The sequence below is a fragment of the Dermacentor silvarum genome, chromosome 9, assembly GCF_013339745.2.
Source record: "Dermacentor silvarum isolate Dsil-2018 chromosome 9, BIME_Dsil_1.4, whole genome shotgun sequence".
In the NCBI taxonomy this organism is placed as follows: Eukaryota; Metazoa; Arthropoda; class Arachnida; order Ixodida; family Ixodidae; genus Dermacentor; species Dermacentor silvarum.
Window position 1 is genome coordinate 55,939,831 of NC_051162.1, and position 24,432 is coordinate 55,964,262.

Consider the following 24,432-nt stretch of genomic DNA (forward strand, 5'->3'; position numbering starts at 1 on the left):
GACCACACGAACACACGATACTGGGAGGCGAAGAGTAAAGACTGATTTTAATGTTGCTACACCGTCAGTCATTAGCTCTTTAAAAAAAAGAAACAGAAAAAAAGCACCGGGTCCATGGTCAGAACTCGAGCTATCAGAAAGACCACTGGTGGCTTTTAAAATATTTGCGAAAAAAAAGACTCGTACGAAGTGTTCGTGGTTGAGGCCACCATTATTTTTTTATTACCGTATTGTCATAGATCGTATATTTGTAGCTCATGTTTAATTTTGTTATGTGTTCTTTATTTGTCTTGTTATGGTAGATACACGTACATACGTCAGCCGCCTCATCTGCAAAAGTCTTGAACTATGTGCCTTTTGTCAGACTATTTTGTGTGCTTTACTTGATTACGCGAATGTGTGCGACTCTCTGAGTGTCATTTTACTCTCCTCAGAGCCTTCTTCTACTAGTGCGCGGTACTGTAATTGTTTGGTATAGTTACGTGTCTACAGCGCTTTTCAGTCATTTTGTGTTTTTAGTTTTCCTTGTCCTGCAAAGAGGTTAAGCCACCGCCGATAAAGGGGCCAACTTCTCCTTCAATAAGGTATCAATAAAAAACAATCTGTAGAGAAATGTCCTTCGTTCTAAATTAAACTGCAGCGCGCCCTATAAAGACGAAGAACAAAGGTAAGTTAACAAATTGGCGCTTCATTTGTCCCTGTAATTCATCTCATGTGCGGGCTGCAGTTTAATAGTCAATAATTACCAACTAGCCCAACTTTCAGTTCTCACTATGTTTCACAATTTCAGTTCACAATAACCTACGTCATGCATATATTTCAAATTGCTGTATAGCTGCTTTTCAAGTACGCTAGACAACAAATAGCTGATGTTTTCATATCGGACGTTCGTGCAGAGAGTTCTCGCATGAAGTCCACATCCTGTAAACTTGCAAAAGAACTGATTAAAAATGAAAAACGATTACTTCGTACAACAGATATAAGCGTTTTCATTTCTCTAAAAATGCTAGAAACATGGCAAAACAATATTATAAATTGACAAGATCAGTTGGCGCCTGAATGGGCGCCAACTGATCTTGTCAACTGATAAGTCCGATGGGATCTTCATTACCCTTTTTCTTTCACCTTTCCCACCGGTCATCCCTCAACGCGTGAGCAGTAGGTGGTGGTTCAGCCGGTGCCGTGGTGGCTAGTCGCCTTTCCGAAGACCCCGAAGTGAGCGTCCTCCTCCTGGAAGCTGGCCGGGTGCCCAACTTCTTCCTCGACGTGCCACTGCTAGCGGCCGAGATCCAGCAGACCAAGTTCGACTGGGCCTACCTCACCGTGCCCCAGGAGGCTGCCTGCTTCGGACTAAAGAACAGAGTAAGCGCGCGCGCCTTCTCTCCTCAAAGAAATCATGATTAAACTAGCACCATCAGTGATAATTAATGATCAAGCAGTGGTCGAACAATGGATGTGTCTTGGGCCGGAGCCAAGGTTTTGTCGAGAAGAGTTGTTTTTGCACTGACGAAGCGAACTCCCGTATCTAGAACGTACCTCCACTGAACTAGAGTGACTGAACATTCCACCTTCACTCAAGAAAGTGGATGGTAGCGCCGCTCTTCGATAAACGAGGTCACTGCGCTTCCCGGCACATAGCCTCTGAGATTTGCGCGTGCTGGAAGGCTTGCGAGCCCGTGAAATCTTAGAGGCCATGCCCGGAAATTTTTGAGAAGCGTAGCATTTTCTTGAGTCGAGGGGTGGCGCTGTGCTCAAGTCGGCTGTTGGGTTTAGAAGTTAACCAAAGATCAGTAGGCCGGTTGGCTTTGGGGGCCCACGGTAATACCACATATGAGGCAGTGCAGGGTGACATGGGTTGGGCCTCTTTTGAAGTCAGAGAAGCACAGAGCAAAATTAGTTTTGAAGAAAGGCTCAGGAACATGGATGAATATAATTGGGCGGCTAAAGTGCACAAGAATCTCTACATGAAAAGCGTGGACTCAGAATGGAGGAAGAGGTAAAAGAAGTTGGCAACCAAGTACAGGATAATCGAAACTGTAAATAGACAACCAGGAGTCATCAGAAAGAAAGTGAGAGAAATAGAGGCCGTGAATTGGATGCAAAGAATGGAAACAAAAAGAACAATGGAGATTTACAAGAATGAGAAGAAAGAAATTAGAAGGGAAAATCTGTACGATAACACAAAGGGCAGTGCCTTGCTATTTGAGGCTCGAACCGGTTGCCTAAGGACCAAAACATAGCAGAGCAAATATTCGGAACTAGATGAGGCATGTGTATGCTGCAGTAAAGACCCAGAAACCACTCAGCACATCCTAATGGAATGCGACGGGATCCACCCAGCGAGAACCGTAGGTAACCTGCAACTCCCAGAAGCGCTTGGGTTTAAAGTGGAAGGAAACATCAACAGATCAGCCGTAGAGATAAGCAAGAGACGATTAGAGTACTGGTGGAAAAAAAGCAGGGAAAAGATGGATATGACCTGATCTCTTAAAATCATAGGTAAAATCATAGGTAAATCTTTGAAAAAGAAAAAGAATGATGAGAGGTATACAAAAATGCTAGATAAAAAACGTTTAAAGCACACCTGATTAAATTAAGCAGGCTAGGTGACTATTTGTCACCGCCCCGTTTCAAAGGGGATGCCAATCATCATCATCATCATCATAATCATCATCATTATCATCGGTAGGGCGCCTCGATGCGCTGCTTTACAAGCGGCGCTGAAACAAGAGGGAAAGCAGCGCTGGGCATCAAGGCACCCTAGTCGGCGTAGTAAAGGAACAGTTTCTAGTCAAGGGTCGTTTGAGAATACAAGAATAACTTTGTCGGAATGTTGACTGGAGTCTGAGGTATACCTTGTTCGACTACTCTTGAAATCTTCAAGCCCCGATCTTCGTGTTAACCTCCTTCTTGTTAGGGCATAATAATAGCTTATAAATAGAGGTGCCGTGCCTACTTGCAAAGTGTTAATGTGCGTCATCGCTTCTGAAAAAAAAAACATTAATATCGCTAGCGGTAATGGAAGAATGCGTTCAAGTCACGGTATACTGAACCAGCACAATATTGATATGTTTGCACGTTTGAGTGTACAAAAATATGCTGACGTGACTTGAGTTCTCAGATTGATTTTGCCTGTGATAATTTTATATTGTTGCTGAAAACAAAGAACATCACAATGCGACATAAAGTGCAGGGAGAATTAAAGAGGCAGGAGTATTGGCCCTGTATGCGTACTGCATTACGCAGGGAAATGGCCTTATGCCTCTTATGGCCTGAAGAGCGGGCCAGACATTCAACATTCGACATGATAGGAGCTGCGGACCGGTGCGTGACTACAAGGCGTTCAGAGGGAGCGCATGGAGCGAGTGGCAGTTCTCTTGATGTCATTGGTTCTAGGTGACCAAAAAAAAATAAAATAAAAAAACGACATAAACTTTTTTACTTGACGCCGTTGCATATATGCTTCTTCTCATGTTTCTTTCCCTCTTGTTTACGTATAAATTATGCAGACTTGTGTTTGTGCGTCTATGATACGTACGTGTATATTTATTGGAAAATTGGTTTTAATTTCGCAACTGCGTATTGGTATGGCCGGCTCTAATCTAGCCTACCTTCCCATCTGTGAGTAGTGATTAATTAACAAGACCATATAAGGAGGTTAGTGCAGCATCCTTCTAAAGAATGTGTGCTAATCTTTATCTAGTAATTGCTATCCTGAACTACGCACAACTGCAGTTTGCTCCAACAATACAGACACAGACTACAAAAAAAAAAAAAAAATTTCCCGGCCACAAAATCATTGTTTCGAAGTGTCCAATGGATCATATCAAGGTTCATACGTTGATATGATCAAGTTACACTGTCCGCCGGTGTCAGTAGCGTCGTAAGGGCTTTCGGAGGAATCGTATTGCGCTAGCCGTTCAGTGTTCTCGCCTTCGATAATGTGCCCCCCTTTTTATGCTAATTTGCGTGCTTATTTCTTGCTGTCAGCAAAGCCGGTGGCCTCGAGGCAAAGTGCTGGGTGGCTCGAGCATTCTCAACTACATGCTCTACATCCGGGGCAACCGACGCGACTACGACCGCTGGGAACAGCAGTTGGGCTGCGAAGGCTGGGGATGGCGATCCGTGCTGCCCTACTTCATCAAGTCCGAGGACAACCGAGATCCCGTGATCGCCCACAATGGTAACGGATCTCGGATGTTTCGTTCGCGGAACGTGTACTACAGTGCCTAGAATATACTATATTCTAGGCACTGTATGCGTACGCACCTTGCACCGGCCAGGGGGTGCTACGATGTTTTCATTTAATGCCCTGGCGTCGCCGACACCGGCCACACAATGACGCGAGAAAAAATTGTTGCGGGTTAGCTCAGCTAACCCTGGATATGCAAAGCTTGGTTTAGTCTTGTTAAGTCTTGATTTCACTTGGTTAGCCTTTGATTTAGCTGCAGTTATTATACTTAGGTATACACTCATCGATATAAGCCAGGTATAAACTATAGGCCGACAAGTCCAGGCGTTTTGCCAGTCGAATGGCTAGCTCTTCTCTCTTGGCATTCCGGACCCTTTCCGGTGAAGCAGTTCGCCGGGCGAAAGACGCGTGTCAGACGGCGTGGTCAGACGCCGATAAGACGCCGCGGGGTGGTGAGACCATAGATACAACCCTTCTAGTACACTGTACCATAGAGAATGAAACGCTGCCAGCCAGCTGCGACGCCAGCCGCGGCGGTTGCTAGGCAACAGCTCAGCTCGCGGTGCTGCAACCGGCCACAGCGAAACTAAAGCGAAACAGCGCGAGAATGCGGCCAGTGTAGCTTTCGCTACAAAATGAGACGTCGTTCCAAAGAACAGTGACTCACGCGTCAGCGCTCGTCTGAGTGTTCAGCGCCAAGCTTTGCAGAAATCAAGCTAACGTTCGCGCCTGTGATCTCGAACGCAAACGTGTCCTCTTATTTGCAGGGCAGGCACACTTTGATGTTTTAACACGAAAGTGTTTTATGCCGGGGTCCACCAAGACTTCACTGACGTATTTCCGTCACGGAAATACGTCAGCTTACAATGTACACGAACATAATACAAAGAAAGAAACCAGAAGAAAAAGTTCCACAAACATGCAAAATTTGGAAATCGAACCCACGACCTCTCGGTCCGCGACGATAGATCGCCGAGCGTTTAACCCATTGCGCCACAAACGCATTTGCAGAGAGCTACACAGACGCGCCTTATATATCTAACACTCCTCCGTGTACCCGCGCTCTTGCTCGGGGCGGTGCCGCCGCCTACGAGCAGAAAAGAGAAGTACTGCATTATGTCACTAACGCGCACCGACAGTGAACGCTTTGGTGGTCTCAGCACTACGACGCCTCGATGCCAGCATTCGAAGGGACGCTGGCATCAAGAAGCACTACCAACGCCACCTAGGTGGCGTTCACCGTACTCAGCACAGCGGAGCGTGGCCTCCGCAATTAGCTCTGAAAATGTTTCTGAAGTTGATCGCGGAGGCTGCAATTACGACGCGCTGTACGCGCTGATTTGACTCGGTGACGATTCAGTTACGTGCTTTGTCTTGCGCGTTGTATTAGTGTGTCAGTTACGTGCTTCGTCTTTCGCGTTGTGCTAGCGTGTGCAGCGTAGTGCAGCTTCCATATGCACGACGGTTGCTCATGGTCATCGACGTTGGTAGTCGTGATGGAGGAGACGTGCCACCAGGCGTCAGCGTGGGTGCATCAGCGCCTAAGGGCGCTTTAGCCACAAAACACCAATAGACATTATATATCAATGTGCAATAAACATTACACTACTTCTGTGAAGACACGTTTCACTTTCGTGTTCTATACCGATTCCTATATAAGAGGGATCAACCACATTTTTTTACATCTCGGACCCTCCTGCGTGGTTCGATTGGAAGTGTAACAGCGAATGTTTATCGTGTCGCTCCTATTTTTCTCCCACCGCTGGGTAGGCTGTGTGCTTTTGACACTGTCGTCTAGGAAGCTCAATTCATACGCATGCCTACGCCAAAAACAGCCCTTCAGTGTGTGTGCGTGTATGAACGCTGCTGTCAAACCTAGAAAGCTTCAGCGCAATGGTGCCTTTACGGCTGGAGTACCCTGCAGTGAGGTAGCCAACCATTCCGGGCTATGCACGGCTATCCCATATTTACAACAAAATATTTCCGTGTCATGACTCGTCTGAGTCGCGACAAATATTTGTCCCGCATTCAAGCCTGCTGAAACTGGGAGGGGTTCTCACCTCGTAGGCGCAACTGCGCCACAGGATTCATGACCAACGCATGCTTTGAGAGAAATTGCCAGAGGAGCTGCTACCTACATACATGGGAACTTAGGGGCTGCATTGCTAGTATCCAGAACGTCGAATCTTACGAAATGTGTTTCAAAATCTACATACGATATTGCCAGTGGAATCCTAGATGTATGCAATCGTTTGTTTTAAATGTCTCGGAATATTTCAGAAAATATTCAGCAAATTGAAATATAAAGTTTACAACTGTGTAACACGTCAAGAAAAGCGACATCACAATTCTCTAAGCTGCCGCTATTGAAACATCTAAAGCGGATAAAATTAATGTACTATATACCACTTTGAAATGCACCAATAATTACCGAGCAGGGTTTTAGCAACACTCCCATAAATATTGTAACAATGTCGCACGTAAGCCGTAAACTTATATACACACTCAGGGAAATTACACCTCTAATGGTGGACTGGGTGCCGAAGCATGTGCACCCTTCTTGCACTTATATTTCCTCTGAAATTTTTGAAAATGGGTGCGTGTGTTAGTCGAACACCTTAGTGCACCATTTCATTTATTTCAGGGTGCTAAAAGGGTGTTTTGTGTGAAGCACCCGCTTTCCAAAATTTATGGGCACTCAGGCACTTCAACATTTCAAGCAAGTAAAAATCCATAAGTGGCTATTTCCTAGTGATTTGCGCCAAGTCCTTGTTCGAGCACGTGATATGGTCACAGTAGGCTAAAAAAAAGAAAAAATCACCAGCCCTTCCCCGGTCGAGAAAATGGGGTTAAGCGAAGCTTGTCGTGTGTGTATCTGACCTTCGTCAGGGTAACGTAATGTTCACGACATGTCACGGTAATAAAACCTAAATGTTTATTAAAAGTATAAATCGAGGGAAAGAAACGTACAAAGCAACGGAAGGAAAAGTTTCACGAAAGGGAAACAAAAATAGAAGGAAAGGGAAGGGAAAGTAGTAGGTCAAGTACACACACGACAACCTTTGCTTACCCCCATTTTCTTGACAGGATAAGGGCTAGTTTTTTCTTTCTTTCTCTATCTTTCTCTCTCTCTTTATTTCCCTGTCGCTTTCTTTCTATATATCTCTCGCGCTTTCCCTTTCTTTATCTTTCTTTCTCTGTTTCTTTCTCTCGATCTTTCTTTCTCTCTCTCGCTGCCTCTCTCTATTTCTCTCTCTTTTTCTCTTTCTTTTTGTCCCTGGTATGTGCCATTGGGCGTGGAACCTTTCTGCACAATCATCAGGATCCGCCCACACGACAGGGGCATGTGCCATTGATCTTGGACCCTTTCTGCACAATCGCCATGATCGGCCCGATTTTCAGCGTGACGCCACCACCGCCGACACTTGTGAGCCTATAAAGCTTCGCTTAAAATGTGGGCAGCTTGCATTAGTGGTGCACGGCTGGAGTAAACAGTGGAGCTGGTGATCGATTTAGTTTCTTTCATGTTTTACTAGGCTTGGCTAAATTTTGTAGGAAATTTGAAGTGCTGCTAGGCCCGGCATTCCAAATCGGCTCGCCGCCGACGCGCAGATTCTCGATCGCTTGGCCTCGCGATGCGATTCAAGATGAGCCGCTTCTTCTTCGGGTGTCCGGATCTTCTTTGATCGTCCCATGTCAAGGCTACATGTACTAGCCACAGAGTCAACGAGAGTTCCGCCGCCGTCGCGACGTCCCCGAGCTTTTATCTCCCGGTGACGTCACTACTATTTGGTCTCGCTAGCTGGCGTATATAACTGCCCCACACCAAAGTGTTAAGCAAGTAAAAGCAGCGAGAAAACGTGCCAAGCTGCTGCATGGGAAAAGTAAACTGCGTGAAAGGTTTAGGCGGCAGGAAGAAACACACGACACTTAAAAAAGCAGCCTCTGCGCTTCGTCGTATGCGTTTCTTCCTATCGTGCAGTTTACCCTTCTTTCAGTATTAACCAACTAGCCTGATATATCTTATTGCTTTAGGTGGATACCGCTTTCGCATGGTATCTCTAATTCGGACTATAGGGAGAACGCCAGTGAGCGTGAAACGAACGAACGCAAGCTGCCCGTCCGCACGAGCTCAAGGCTGCGGCGAGGCGTCTGCAGTAGAGCGCGATGGAACGGCGCCGCCATCTGGCGGCCGCCCAAGGAGTGGCGACAGCGGAGGTAAGCGCATTGGCGTAGAGTTTAACAACTGAAGCTAGTCTAGTAACGTTGGGAGCAGGTGCGCGGTCGTAGCAGCTGGCGCGGCGGTGCAGGAGTGTTACCGAAGTTAGACGAAGCGAGGCGCAGCTGTGCCAAGTGCTAGACAACGCGCGGTGACGTCATCGTTAGGTGCAGTTTCTGGTCTGTACTACGTAGCGCAACGAAGAGCTTAAACAGCGCCGCTGTTAAAATGTCAGCCTGCTGCTTCATGTACAGTGTTCAGCGACTGAAACGCGATACCCATGACTGCATGCCGGCCGGCGCTTTTTGCGCCACCAGAGTCGGTGGCACTGCGGGGCCAAATCCAGTCACAATGCGTCACAAAGGCTCTAGCGTTCATTGTGCGCTCCTGATTAATAAGCTTTGGTCTCCCTCGACGTTGAGCGGCGGCATAAGAAGCGCCAACAGCCAGGTGCTCTGAACATCACCTTTCAATCGATGAGCACTGTACATGGCGTCCCTGGCGTGAAGTGGAAAGACATAGCTTTTTCCTTTATTTCATATCTTTCCTGTCGCTTTTTACCACTGGCTTCGTTTAAATTGTTTAAGGTCTTTGCTGTTTTATGCATCAGCTGCCAATCATCAGCGAATCATAGCGCGTCAGCCAATCATAGTTCTTCACGGGTTACTTCTGGTGTAGCATCGGGGCCGGCGCAATATTGGGCGCAGTAAGCCTTGCGCTGTTTCATCCAGTATCGGTTGGAACAAACATTAGAAGGTGCATAGCCGAGCAATCTACTGCCGATAAGAACACATTATTTATTGTGGAGATCGCGCGCCCCAGATCGTAAAGTAGGAAGACGCAACTACTTTGTCCTTTTCTGTCCTTCCTGCCTTTCACATCTTACTGATAAATTTACCTAGATTTTTCACCTTGGTGCTGATTTATATTTAAACTGAAGCACTGAAGCGCTTGGCGTCAGGGACATCCTAAATGACTATATACATGTTAAGAGGATACAACCTTGGATAGCACGCTGTGAAAGTTCTTGCCTTTGCGTACGACCTGACTCTAGTGTGTGGTGCAAAAGATGAACTGCGTCGGGCGGTGTAAGATTTAACAAAGTTTTGTGATGCGTTCTCGTGCTATGGCGAATGTTAAGAAATGTTTAGACTCGTGGCTAGGGACGTGGGGACTCACAACGTTGGCGGTTTTTGCACATGGAGCCTACTGGAAAGTGAGAAGGTACCTGGGAGTGTGCTTGGACTCGGAAAAATCTAAAGACAGGCAATGACACCATACGGCCATACATTTCGTTAACAAATCGGGATTTCGCTTGTATCTGAGTGTTTTTCGACTGTTTGGTACACAGCACAGGTGCTCCCATATACTTCTGCGCAAGTAAACCGCACACAACTGGTTCTGTGCAATAGTTCAAATATGCTTCTTTCTTAGCAGTGAACAAGAAGAAAGGAAACCGAGGGCCTGATTTTTATTCATAAGGCAAGACAGGGCTCTCATGACGTTTACCTTCAGGAAGCTTGGAGGGTCTTACCTGAGCGATTGGTTGGAGGATGCTCAGGGAAGATTGAGGGCTCTGGAATTAAGGATTTAAAGAGAGCTGGAACAGGCAGCACGTTGCTTTCCCCAGAGGTACTCTAGTGAATACATACAGCTAGTGGAAAGGGAAAAATTATAAGGGTGGACCAAATGACATCGAAGCACCCGGAGTTGTGGAAATCGAATTGTATAATAGTATCTTGTATCTCGTGTGAAGTTGAGCGTCACTATGAAGAAGTCCTGATAATGTCCTTTTTTGTTTCGGTGCATGCTGTTCATTCTCACTTGTAAGAAATCTTTTCTTCTTTTAACAGCGGAGCTGTTTAAGCCGGGCGTAATGTGTCTGCTAAATCCAAAAATGTGGGCCGATCCTGGCGGTAGCGCAGAAAACGTCCAAGGGGCGTTTCACATAACCCCTGTGAACATACCCACATACCCCTGTGAACTAGCGAAGCTGAGCCTGACTAATTCTAAAAAAGTTAAAATTAAATTATGGGGTTTTACGTGCCAAACCATAATCTGATTATGAGGCACGCCGTAGTGGAGGGCTCCGGAAATTTGGACCACCTGGCGTTCTTTAACGTGCACCTAAATCTAAGTACATTGGTATTTTCACATTTCGCCCCCATCGAAATGCGGCCGCCGTGGCCGGGTTTCGATGCCGTGACCTCGTGCTCAGCAGCCCAACACCATAGCCACTGAGCAACCACCGCGGGTTGGCTAATTCTAGCTAGGCATGGTTGGGACTACTTAAGCTTAGTGAGTCATCGATAACCAATCGATAGTCAATCAATCGCTAATCCTGAAAATTCCGGGAAATGCTGGGGATGACTTAGTAGTGCTTAGCCTAGCCCGAATACGTATCCAATACCTTGCGATAGCCAATCAATAGCTAATAGATAATTGATTATTAATTAGGAAATGCTGGGAAATACTGGTGTTGACTTGGTAGTGCTTAGCCTAGCCCAAATGCCAGGACTAGGTGGGTGCCCATCAGCTCCGCTGTCTCCTTAGCATTGCGCCTACAGTGCAAGCTACGCAAATTTTTTTTTGCTTAAAAACACTTTTTTATTTTCGCCACTGCGGCGTCCCGAGTGCTCGACCCAACGCTGTCAGCGTTTGACACAATTCTCAAACTCTGGTACACCTCTAAACCCAAGAGCAGCGTACCCAACGCGGCTTGTGGACCCAGAGTCTTGGGTCCCCAATCTAAAACTCTCTAATATTTTAGTGAAAAAGTCTGGCATGTCACGGAGACGGAAGTGGGAAGAGTTGCATGGATCCATAAGTGTTCACCACGCGTGAAACGCCGTCAGAGCAAAATAATGATGCCTGTATGTGCAGCATCGTTCCGGTGAATTCACGTAACATTATTTTGCGCCACTGCAGCAAGGGCACGAGCTAATATGAAAAAAAAAGACTGATTGCTTTCCTATCTTGTTTGCAATTTACAGGTTACCACGGCCGAGGCGGCTACCTCACAGTTTCGACTCCTCCGTACGCGTCTCCACTTGCGCACGCCTTCGTAGAAGCTGGAGAGACATTGGGCTACCCCAACATCGACCTCAACGGGCCGTTTCAGACTGGTGAGTATACATCTACTCGCGCGTATAGGCACACCTGGTACACAGACGCATATCGCATGGCTATCTGAACTTTTTGTCAGCAAAGCTTCAAGTGGCGGGTTTGGGGTCTATCTCTTGCACTAGGAAATCTAGGCGATACACTATGATAGGTGGGCCGTTCAAGTGAATGGTTGAAATGCGTTTCGGAGTAAGCTTACTTCTTCAGATGTTTTCGGCGGCCCTTCACCAGTAATGCTGGTGCCTCGCGTCAGCTGCCTATCCGAGAATTTGTGTCGTATTCTGCAGCTGATTTTCGAAGCACAGAAAAAGTTGTGTAGAATTACAGTTTCGCAAACGTATATGGGTTTCACTTAAGTCCACCAGTCATTTTATTCCTTCAAGCAGCCGCAAGGATGCTTGTATGCCGTCTGGACGTTATACGGGAAATAAAACGATTGTCTTGGTAAAATACTAAAAGCGACCCTCACTTTATTTTGAATTATATTTCTCAAAATTAACTGAGCATTTTCCTACTTTATTTCCAAACGTTTATTTTGATTCACATGCTATTCAGCAAAAAAAAAAAAAGAAGAAGGGTTTGTTGCGTGGCCAATACCTCGTACGCAAGAAGACAGACAAGTTCGTCGTTCGTGCAAATTTATTAACCTGCCCGTAGTATTTGTCCTGTTATACAATTTCTCTACATGCATTAAAACCGGCATAATATACATGTTTCAGCAGGCATTCTCAGTTGACACAACCAGAAGTGTCAATAATCCTGCGAGCATGAGGAGAAACATCCTTTAAGAAAAGCAGCAGCCCCGCCACCACCCCTCCCCCTCTACCTCAATATGGACAGCAAGCTTAAAACTTAGAAAACCAACAAGTTCATTTTATTCCATTTGTTTTAGCACGCATACCAAAGTCAGGTATTCTGCTGATCACGCAATTCCTCAAACGGCGTTCTACTGAATGCGCTATCTTTGTTAAAGCGCGTTGCAACTTCACCCACTCTCTCCAATTCCGGTGCAGTGTAGCGTTAAGTTATCAGTCCTTCCAGCCAACCAGAAACGAGAACCACAAGAAGTACTCTCCAATTTTTCGCCTCTGATGTGTATTGGTGCTTCTGTTCTTGGAAAAGTCTAATTTCCCATTTGAACTATACCTTACCACTCCTTGTTCGAGTCCCGTTAAGTCTGCAGTTGCCGGAGGGATGTACGCATCTGCTTTGTGTTGTGTACAGAGTGCGCGAGCTTCCTGCAACCGAGCGACGCCGAATGACTGGAAGCTTCACAGACTTATTAGCTGCAGACAATGGCCGAGGCCTCGCTTTCGTGATGACGGCCTCGTTAGTGTTTGGCTGACATAAGCCCTATAGCCTCCCCTGCCGTGCAGTAAGTTGGTGAGGTAGACTGTAGTGTGTGTCAGTCAGCACGCATAAGTGTCGCATCTCGATCTTATGTACCTGGTGTTCGAAACGACACAACAATTAACAAACATTCGCTAATTAACTTCTTAGTTAATTACTTCATGACAAATATTGCAATTTACAAATTATAGTCGGTGAGCTTGTCAGGCGCATCCACTTGAAATGAATTTCCAGGATGGCACCAATTTTGGCATATTATTTCCCAAAGTATGAGACGAAATACAGGGGCATTTCACACACTTGTGTGCTCACATTGTATAAAACAGAATTTTGGTAAGAAAGTAAGGGGAACAACAGTGCATTTTTACGACGAGTTTGATGGTGAATATCTCCCAACTGGTGTCGCTCTGGAAAGTTACTTTAAGCAGATGCGCCTGACAAGCTCACGGGCTACAATTCGTAAATTGCAATACGTGTCGTAAAGTAATTAAATAAGATGTTAATTAGTGAATTTTTGTTACTTGGTTGAATATGTGTTTCGATTTCTCGTGCTAGTAATGTCCGCCTCTTCGAATAACCCAGCTCAACAGTGAGAATTATGCTAGCTGCCACAGGCGATTTTTAAAAATTCCGTAAAGCTTAACTTTCAACACCATGTACGTGCAATCCTTGTCAAAAGCATTAGGGCTACACTGCCAGCAACCGTCATGGTGACTGCATTCTGTTTAAGGAGAGTTTCACCAGTACGACAAAGGTTCCAACGCATCGGGGAACAGCAAATAATGCTTGGTACTCACCATCCATAGCTCTTGAGCGTTAGGAGCACTACGGGAACTGCACCACACAACAGAACGACACATGTGGTGTTGGCGCGGATTAGCCTGTGCAAATTCGACAAAGGCTGCAGGTTATGCTGCTGTACTAAAGCAGCACGAAACCGCTATTGCAGGCTTCGCCATTCCTCAGAGCACCCTCAGGCGAGGCGCCCGCTGCAGCACCGCCAAGGCTTTCCTGGAGCCATGCAGGGGACGGCCTAACCTGCACATACTGGTCCGCGCGCATGTCACCAAGGTAAGCCAGGTATTCTCTTCCTGTGACGCACAGGCGAGCCAACGTTGTTAATGAACATGCCACAGCTGATAGGTCAGCGACACCAACGATGTAACTCCATTATTTCTTCACAACTTCGTGATTATCCAGGCCCGTATCCACAAATAGTCTTACGCTACAGTTGCCCGTAACAAATCATTCCAGCCAATGTTGATACTACTATGATGCACTACTATGAGCAGGCGGCCGGCAAATAGCAAAGATCACTTACAAACGAAAAGCTTTGAGAACTCAGCCCCTGTTCTCGCGCGAAGCACAATTAGCGAACCTAAACTATCCGTTAAATGACCTGTCGCTCATATGTTACGGTTGCCGCGATGTCCAAGCGTAGCTTGCGCAAGCGCTTGCTCGTGACGTGATCTTTCGAAGCAATGCACAAGCAAAAGTGCGCTGTAGTCGTAGTCGTGGTCGAGTTGCATGAATTTTCCTGGCAGAAGATGGACAGAAGTAACACAATCATTACTTTAGTGCCACAATTTAGGTCACGTGGTACGTCATGGTATATTGTCACGGTAACAATAGGACAAGCAACAACCAGCCACACAGCAGAACAGCTCCGATCGAGCAGCACGTCTTCTTCGTCGTCTTCGTCTCTCCCCACCGAATGCTCCGCGGCGCGCAAACTAAAGCGCAAGCAAACTGGAACTGCACAACACACGGAAATGCACTAAATTGACGTGTCAATATTAAGATTCCTGCACATATTTGTCTTAAACGCTCTCATTTGGCGCCACTGATGACGTCCAGCAGGAGGCTTCGCGTTCTTTGAATACGTAGTCCCCAAGCCGCTTGGGTGCCCAATTCCCAAACTCTCTATTGTCACGTTGTCGTGACGGTGAAGACTTGAGCCGTGGCACAACGGCGAGTCACAAAGCTAACTCTTTATGGCCAAACCTGTGTCCACGAAAACAAGTAACACTCGGGCAGAATGATAGTGACGAGAACATGCGCCGATCATCGAAATCTGATCTGTGGCTGAAGCGCGTGGGCTACTTATTTTCAGCGTTATCGGTGGTGCTTGCGTGCCTTCCAGAATGTACAACACTACTCCCGTCATGCATGCAATCTGATCACACAAGGAACGGTCATAACATAGACAACAGATAGAATCAGCTAGTACAATCGACAATTTTCCGATACATGCATGCGCGTCTTTGCGCTGGGCGATAACTTTTAACATTTTTTAGCCGGTGACCACAAAACTACAAACAAGGACCCCTGTCAATATAATTTTTTTTGTGTGTGAAGCAGTAACCACTTCGTAACACTCTTTTCCTATTGGTTAAGAAAAGGACAAAAAACTGAGCACTTGTTTGAGCGAGTACGCAAGAAAATTTATTCACTCGTGGGTGCATTTACTACAGCGGTATGTATTAATAAAGCTACATGCAATGACTATAGTACAGCGTTTCATGCTATCAATGCATCATAAGAAAAAAACAAAACATTATTACTTGTACAAAGGGGAACTTTATTGAATCTTGTATCATGTTTGCAACCAACTGGCTCATAATTTCTTCCGACGTTTCATCCATGTTATGCAAAATAAGTCACATATAGCTATACACAGTCACATAACTATGTAGCAGACACTTCACCAATTGGTTCTTTCTCTCAGAACATTTAATCCCCACATGGCATTTTTATACATCGCTATACAACTATAGAAGATTTGTATCGCGCTTTTTGCATATCACATTTATCTTTCTTTTATTCTTATCAAATTTTTTATGTGTGCATGTTTGCTTTTATCTTGCTCAGTACGGTATGACTGGCATTTCAAGTTTTCCTTACATTATATTGAAAAATCTTGTGTACCAGCCTATTAGAAAAAACACTTCCCCATTTTTCTCTCATTCGTGCGACAGCAACTCCTATAGCAAAGTGAAATTTTTGTAAGGCGCGTAACGCTGCTCTTTAGGCCTTCCTACTTACTACTTCTAAATTCCTGCTTTTCCAAATAAGAACCATTGTGCATAGAGTAACTAATTGCTCATAAATGTTCTGCTTACGTAATAATTTAATGTCGGTGTTTAGAAAAAGTTTATTCCAACAAAAGGCGATACGAACACTGATTTACAATGACGGCACAATTCCACCAGGACGATAGCATATACAAAGTACGAGCATTGTATACAAGGCATGTTTTCAAAGAAATGTTTGAGCCCACACTCACTAACATATAACCACATAGACCCACTGAAACGTAGTTACACATAAACTAATTGTCACTTTATATAAAATGAAGTCGAGGACGGCAGAAAACTAGGTGGGGTGATGAGGTTAGGAAATTTGCAGGTGCGAGTTGGAATCAGCCAGCACAAGACAGGGGTAACTGGAGATCGCAGGGAGAGGCCTTCGTCCTGCAGTGGACATAAATATAGGCTGATGACGATGATGATAAAGTGAAGTTGAATGTATACATTTTACATAACGGTTATTTACAATGATGATGCTGACAAGGGTATTTTACATTATTTTGTAGTGATACAATGAGATGCGTATATACAAAATTACCACGCATACAAGAGCACACACCCACAGAAATCATGGGCACCTACATACTGTGTACCATCGACAAAAAAAAAAGCTGTCGCAGTTTCACCCGAAAGGCGAAGCATCAATTACGATGGCAAATTAGTAGAGAGCTATACGGAGTAAGGATAGTAGTTTTATCCGCTGTATAAACTTGGACATGCAGCAGCACCAGCAACGCACAGAACTGTTGTCGACGCCGTCGGCGTTTTGCCCGCGTTCGCACTGAACGCGCGCGGCGTTTTTATATAAATATGCATTTGGTGCCTGCAGCTCCCTCTCTCCCTCCCGTCCCCCCACAGCCTTTCGCGCGACGGAAAAAGTCGCGTTTGCTCTCTATATATGGAAAGGAGGAAAGAGACGCTTAATTCTGCAGCCCTTCAGGGAGCACGGCGCTAGAACGCGCGTTTGCTCTTCGACGTGCGTTCGCTCCCTGTGAAAGCGCGCGTCCCTCGCGCCCTTTCACTCGCACATACAGCGTCCAGAGCACGGCGACGATTTCATCGCCGTTGACGTCATACGGAACCTCACGGCGACGGCGACAGCGACGACCACGGCGATGCCGACGGCAGAAATTCGCTTTGGAGTGTCCATATAATTGATATCGCAATAAAAAAAACGCATATCCACGAAGCGAATGGATGATGAGTGGGCGAAGCACCGGGGGATCATTCGGGTAACCGTGAATCCCCCGTACACTGCCCACTCGAACATGCAAATGAGTGACAACACATGTGTACAGTATATACAATGTTGTTTTATGGGTCGTATATGGTATTGAGGTGCGTACTTCGTTTTTCCTTCATTAAGACTGCCTTGTGATCAGTGCAGCAGCACGGCGACGCCGGCAAGCGGACCCAGAGGCGGCGAGAGCGCGGGAAGCGGCGGCAAAACGCCGGAAGCGTTCTCTACCTGAGGTTGGAGGCGCCGATGCTCGGTTCAAGCGCGAGCTTCGCGAGCCCTCAGCTCCGGGTCCGCTTGCCGGCGTTCCCGTACTGCTGCAGCTTTGCGAGCCCTGGACTCCGCTTGCAGTTGAGCCGCCACTCTCGCCTTTTCATTCATAGCGGGCGCGCCGTTATCAGAAGCGACCGTTATCATCCATGGCTGAAGAGAGAGAGCACGCGTCGGGAACGACCGCAGCGCCCCTAGCGGACTCCATGCAAACCAGAGCTACGTACGACGAGGGCGGACAAGGCTCGGCCCTAAGGTGCTTCGCCCCTAAAAAGGTGACGGACCATGGGATCTCAGAAAAAGCTGAATATTCGAGCAGCCTTTAAATGTAGCCAGTAAAACCGTGCATCACCATGTTGTTCTCATATACCAGTGGAGGCTGGAAATCAGATTACCAAGCTGCGTTTCGAAGCTGCGGATATATTCAGCTTTTTAACGCGATTGCGTTTAGGGCCCCGTGTCGCAGAAAATCCGGCGTCGGCGTCGGCATTGCCGCACGCGGCAGAAAAAATCATCCCCAACCACGCAGGCCCTCCAGATAATGTTTTCATTTATTTCGTGATACTGTCAATCCCATCAGGGACTTTTACAGGAGTGGGTTAGAATGGTTTGTATACATTGTGGAACCGGCATTCACATAAGCATACAATAGGGTAACTACATAGAATATGGTAAAGGTAATGAACCTATGATAACAGCAGTGAGTAGGGCAAAATGACAACACATAATCAACTTATTTCAGCTACATACTATGTACTGCAAAAGAAAAAAAATAAAGACAAGCACATGAGATATAAAATTGATAACATCATCCACAATATCACATCCCAGATTTCCAATTTACCTGGTAAGTAAAACAATGATAAATACAATAATGATAGAATCACTTACTCGTTGCTGACAGCACAGTTTGGCCAGCAAGTTCAACAAATTTGTCAACGGTAGGCTGTGCGACCACCGTCAGTGCTAAAGCATTCCAGTCACGAACAGCTCGCGGGAAGAACGAATAACTAAATGTATTGTTAGCGCAGAAATATTCTTGGAGTGTAAGGTGATGCTTATGACGGGTTTCTCTAGACGTGTTGTATGAAAGTTAGGTCTCAGGATCCACTTTAACCTTATTATGCAGGATGAGATACAAAAATTTGAGTCGGTACAGCAGGGTTTTACCACTAAAGTTTCTCACACTTTGTCTTGCATTCTTTGCTAAGTTATTCCTCAGAATCTGGAAAGTGACAGTCCACAAACAATTGCCATGAAACAAAACACCGACAGCGTATGCCTTTTATGCTAAATCTTCTGAGGCTGAAATATTAAAGGTGCAAACAATAAAAGAAGGCCGGCCCACGAAAGAGGCTGCATTTCTACCAGAAAGCGCGCCTTCGTGCATATCGTTCCTTGCCAGCATTTCCCGGTAAACATTACGGTTACATAAGCTTCAGTTGCCAGGAAGTGTAAGAAACAGTCAAGGATCTTTGAATGCTATCGCGTTCCACTCTTGAAGGCGAAGCTTAAGCGTCCTCCTAATTTTTTTGTGCATCCCTTGGTTCGTTAACATTTTTGGTCGATAGTACATTCTGCACATTCAATTAATACTTCTGATCTTCTTGGTACAAAATGCAGTAAAACGTGTAGAACACTTGTAGCTGTATTTTCCGTGCAAATGCTGCTCGACGTGCATCTTTGTTTCACTGGTTTTAAGGTAAAGGATGAGTGCATGGAATTTTTAGTAACAATGAGAGCTTTACTTAATCTAGCCTTAGACAATAAACTAGCTAGTAACAACAAGCTTTTATTTTAATTTAGCCTACTGTTCGGATTAGCAGAACAAAAACATTTGAGGGGCGAGTGGACTCGAGCCGGTGAGGTTGTTTGAGAAGCGCTGGCTTCACCATTGTTGGTAAGAAGCTGCGAGGCTTCCACTCCAGAAGAGTGATAGATGTGAGAACTTTTCTTTAGCATCCCTGCCCAACTTTAATCTGTCTAAATATGTCTGTCTTTCGGGCGAGACTACTACTTTTAACAGCGGAGGTGTTCTTAGTCGACCCTTCGCCGTCTGTCCGGCGTCACGCAGGTCACGTGACCAGGAGAGGATGAGAGCCGCGCCGGTAGAGGGCAGGTCATGTGACAAGCAGAGGAGGTGAGGCATGCTGGCGGAGGAGGAGAGGCAATAAGAGAAGGTGTTCTTGTGCGGCACGCCCTTTTGGATAACGCGCAACGAGTAGAGCTGCTGCCGACGCCGTCCGTGTTTCCCCACGTTCGCGCCGAACGCGCGCGGTGTCCATGACTGTAGCCGACGCCTCTGGTGGCGGCTAGGCAGGTTTCTACCAGAGAACTGGACACTCGTCGAGTAGCGTCGGAAATCGCTGCCTCTTCTCGCCTCGCAAAGTTTAAATATATTGTAGCTTTCTGTTGTGGATCTGTGTTTACTTGTGTTTAAGCAATTGCATTAGGTGCATCATATACACATGTAACACTCGTAACACTTGGTGTAACTAACATAGCTTTGCTGTTCGACCATCTTCACGGAGTGGAAGGGGCGGTGATTTTTTCAAGCGAAGCCTGTATTGGCTTACAAGTTTCGGTGGCGTTGTAGTCACGCAAAAAATCACATGTGGCGCATACCCGATTTGGATATGCGGGTATGAGCGAGGGACGAGAAAGAAAGAAACAAGGAAGGAAAGAAAGAGAAAGAAAGGGGGGAAGAAAGTAAGAGCAGCTGCGGGGAAAGGTGCGACGGCGCCGGATCACGTGACGCGCGCGACCAATCAGGGACTTTTGGTGTGTCGCGGGGAGGGAAAGGGAAGGAAAGGTGGTTGACGCACGCTCCGCCTGGCTTGCCCAACACCACCTAGAACTAGAGAAGGCCAGTGCAAGTCCTCCTCTCCACGGCGCTACGTCACCGAAGTGAGATATGCGGGCGGATCGGCGGGATTTCTGTCACAGCGCCGGCGCAGCACACGCAGCTGCAAAGACCGGCGCGACTTGGCTTGGCTATCGGATGGGGCCAGCACGCGCGTTGGGAAAGGAAAACTGTTTATTGAATGTGGTATCCATGAGGCTTTTTAAAAAGAAAAACATAAGAAAAATTATATACACGTCTATTCGCATCATCGCCCAATTATGTGGTGCAGTACTGAGAGCAGAAATTACTAGATAATGCAGGCCCGAATGCAAAGAGTGTTGATGCTAGCAGCGTCGGCTTCAGCATCTGGCAACGTTGACACCATTTCGCTGCGACGCTGCTTTTTGTCGTCGGTGTCTTTCTTTGCACTCAGTAGCTCAGCGGTACAGCACAGAACTTTGCTGCCGTGCCGTCGAAAATGCCTGGGTGCTGCTGCGCACCAAACTGTCGGTCAAACTATGCGAACGGACCGCGAGCGCGCGTGTACAGGTTTCCGTTGGACCCCGCACAAAATGCAGCGTGGACGAAGGCTGTGCGACGGGAAAACTTCGTACCTACGAAGTACACAGTGGTAAGCACATGTTCCCTTTTGCTTTTCGCGGTCGTACTTCTCGTGAGAGCAAGGTTTAGTTGATTGTATTGCGTGATACTTGTATCTCTTACGACGCGCTATACACTTCAAGGAATGAAAACTGAACAGATACTGTTTCAGTGTAATTTTGTTATGCGTTCGTGCTTTGAAGTGTATAATGCAATGCCTAGGCCTCAGTTGCGCGTCTGTCTAATCATAAATTTATTTCGCGCCATGTGTTCGACAGTAAAATTGACTACATCAAACTGACGCTGTACAGGGCGTAGTTACGATACATGTGAAGCGTCCGCCATGTATCCAAGTGCAGAATTAACGATGGCTCGCGGCATAACATCCCAAATCGAGATTCGCACAGCGTTCTTCATGGCTGTGTTGTGGTTGCCGTACTGAAGCAGAGATATAAAGCAGCAACTGCCTTAGTCTGTACAAGCGGCTTGCTATACTCGCAGACAACTTTCTGTGGCAATGAAGGGAAAGCTACGGGCGCGTGGATGCGGCAGCGTTTGACAGTGGTTTTGGTTGCTCGGAACAGACGCTGAATCGACGCAGCTTCCACTGCGTCTGTTTCGCGTTTTCCCAGACGCGGAAGATAAAAGCCGCAAAATAAGTCAACTTTTACACTCAGTGGTGTGTTCTGCCTTATTTAACTGTGGCTAATAAGCAGTTTGTTTTCTCTTTCTCAGTCTAAGCCAACGTGGATTAAAACGCGGGATTCTTTTCAGAAGCGCTCTCACTTGTGCGCGCTTTGCCTCCGTAGCTTTCCCTTTATTTCCACAAAAAGTTGTCCGCGAGAATAGGATCTTATAATTCTGTAAAACGTCGCTTTCGTCTTTATACCTTGTCCTTTTGCTTGCGTTGCAGGTCTGTGAGCACCACTTCCATGAAAATGACTTCGTGGACTCGGCGAGCTATACCGACAACATGACTGGAAAAGTAATTGAAGTACCCCTCAAACTAAGGCGATTGAAGCCTTCTGCAATCCCAAGCATCTTTCCCAATTGCCCTGCCTACTTGTCTCGACAAGCAACTAAAGCACGTGAGAGCCCCGAAGAAAAGCGCGCTCGTCTTGATGCAGAGGCATTACAGAAAACTATAAAATTATCAGTGCAGTATCACGAAGCAGAAGAAAAGAAGAATGCCATCGCCAGTTTCGGAGACCTATTGAAAGCAATAGGTGGTCTCTCTCTTACTGACTTCTGGAGCAAGATCGTCACTCAAACACAAGTACTTTTTCTCAACTTCCACAACCAAGAAGCGCCAGTTGTGCATTGTGCGGTGACAGTGTCCTCGGACCTTTCTTTGGCGGTGTATGCCGGTGAAACGAGGTTGGAAAACCTAGGCTTCATCTGTGCTTCCCTCGACGATCTCTGACTTCAGAGTGCTTCAGAAAGTTTTGTGCGACGTGGAAGATGTCATGAAGGATTCTTCAAAGAATGAACTTCAGTTAGAGATTCTGCTGAAGCGTATTGTGGTACTCCTGAAGCAACTATCATCATCAGCTCTTCCACATGAGTGGCAAGTGCAAGTTGTCAAATTTGTGACACAGCAGCTTCAAGTTCTCCTCAACAAGGCATCAATTTACCCAGCCGACTTTCTCGTGTTCAGTAGCCTTGTGTACACTATATCGCCACATGCATACAGATTCATCAGAAGTACAGCAAAACTGAAGCTTCCACATCCCCTAACAATAAGGCGCATTTGTGCTTCTTACAATGCTAGCCCATCCAGGGAGCAACAAGATGATGCTTTCCTCTCATATGCAAGGAGGCTGGCGTCAACACTAAAAGACCATGAGCGCTTTGTCACGCTTATGATGGACGAGATCCACCTGCAGGCATCCTTTCAATACAAGGGTGGATATGTGACAGGTGCAGCGACAAACAGTGAGAATGCAGCAAAAACAGCATACGTTTTTATGATGCAAAGCTTGTTATCATCGAACAAGGATGTTGTGCACATACTTCCAGTGGCAAAGATAGAAGCAAAGCAACTGCATGATTTTCTTGATCTGCTGATCAGGCAACTAGAAGACATTGGCATACGAGTAGTTGCAGTGGTGTCTGATAACAACTCGATCAACCGAAAGGCAATGTCGTTTTTTGCCGATCCTCCCAAGTTGAGCATTGTTTACAGGCACCCCTCAGACTCATCAAGGCCCTTGTTTTTCATCCTGGATACCGTGCATATCCTTAAGTGCATCCGAAATAACTGGCTGAACCAACGTAATTGTGGAAGATGCATCTTCTTTCCTGGTTTCGGTTCCCTCACGGAAAACCCATCTGTGCTGACAGCCTCCTTTAATACGCTATGCAATTTACATGAGGGAGAAAAAAATGAGCTTTTGCGGCTTGCTCCAACTTTGTCCTTTAAAGCTCTGAATCCATCTAATCTGGAGCGACAGAATGTCAAGCTCGCACTCAGGATATTCAACAGTTCCACTGTTGCAGCACTAAGGAGCACCAAAGTGGCACTTGATCATGCAAATGGTACATTGGAATTTATTAACGTTGTTCTGACATGGTGGAACATAGTCAATGTCAAGACACCATTGAAGGGCCAGCGCCTGAGAGACCCTTTTCAAGAACCGATAAGTGCGCTCAAATGCCGCCAGATTGACTATATAAACAAGATTGTAGATTGGTTGGACTACTGGCAGAGCTTGAAACGTGATGCTGGCCAGTTAACTAGTGAAACACACACAGCACTGCGTCATACCTCACATGCTCTTATTGAGGTGTCAGCATATTGCATTGAAGAGCTTGGGTTCAGGTATGTTTTATTAGGGAAGTTTCAAACTGACAGCTTGGAGGACCGCTTCGGCCGATACAGACAGCTGTCTGGTGCCCAATATCATGTTTCAATACGTCAGATTTATGAATCTGAGCAGAAGCTAAGACTCCAGAAACTACTTGATCTTCCCAACTTGGATTCCACTTCACCTTGTCTTCCCACCACGGACGTACAAGTCGTCGTCAAACAATTTGATGTTACATTGACCGATGATGATGTGAAGCAGAAGGAGGCAATGCTACCAGCTATCACATATGTAGCTGGATATTGTGCACACGCTGCAGTAAAAAAACTTGTCTGTTCTTCATGCCAAGAAAACTTGATTATTGAAAATCGGAGTATAGAACTGGAAGATGATGTGTTGATTGCAAATGCAACACGAGGTGGACTGAAATTTCCACGGGCGGTAGTTGTGCATGTTGTGCTCACGATGCAAATTGCCCTTGATAAGCTAAGAAGTGCGAAGTATGCATCGAAATTTTTTGCTTGTGCAAAACAAAAAGAAGTGCTTGTCAGCCTCACAACTTCCCTAATTGACTGTAACGAAGACTTGGACTTCTGCGATGATGGGCACTCGCCTGAAATAGTGCTAAACTATGTTCTCAGTGCTGCTGCTAACACACTGCTCAACAATCTGTGTAAAGTTGAGAATAACAAGCTGGCTG

At 46.2% G+C, this 24,432-nt stretch overlaps 1 protein-coding gene across 1 annotated transcript in view; it reads left to right on the forward strand.

Annotated features, from left to right (window-relative positions):
- Positions 1-24,432, forward strand: part of LOC119465258 (glucose dehydrogenase [FAD, quinone]-like) — a 61,357-nt gene that overhangs the window by 9,010 nt on the left and 27,915 nt on the right. The window contains exons 2-5 of the mRNA XM_037726055.2: positions 1,160-1,362; positions 3,991-4,183; positions 11,405-11,536; positions 13,834-13,955. Coding sequence (XP_037581983.1) covers positions 1,160-1,362; positions 3,991-4,183; positions 11,405-11,536; positions 13,834-13,955 — 650 coding nt within the window. The remainder of the gene's footprint in view (positions 1-1,159; positions 1,363-3,990; positions 4,184-11,404; positions 11,537-13,833; positions 13,956-24,432) is intronic.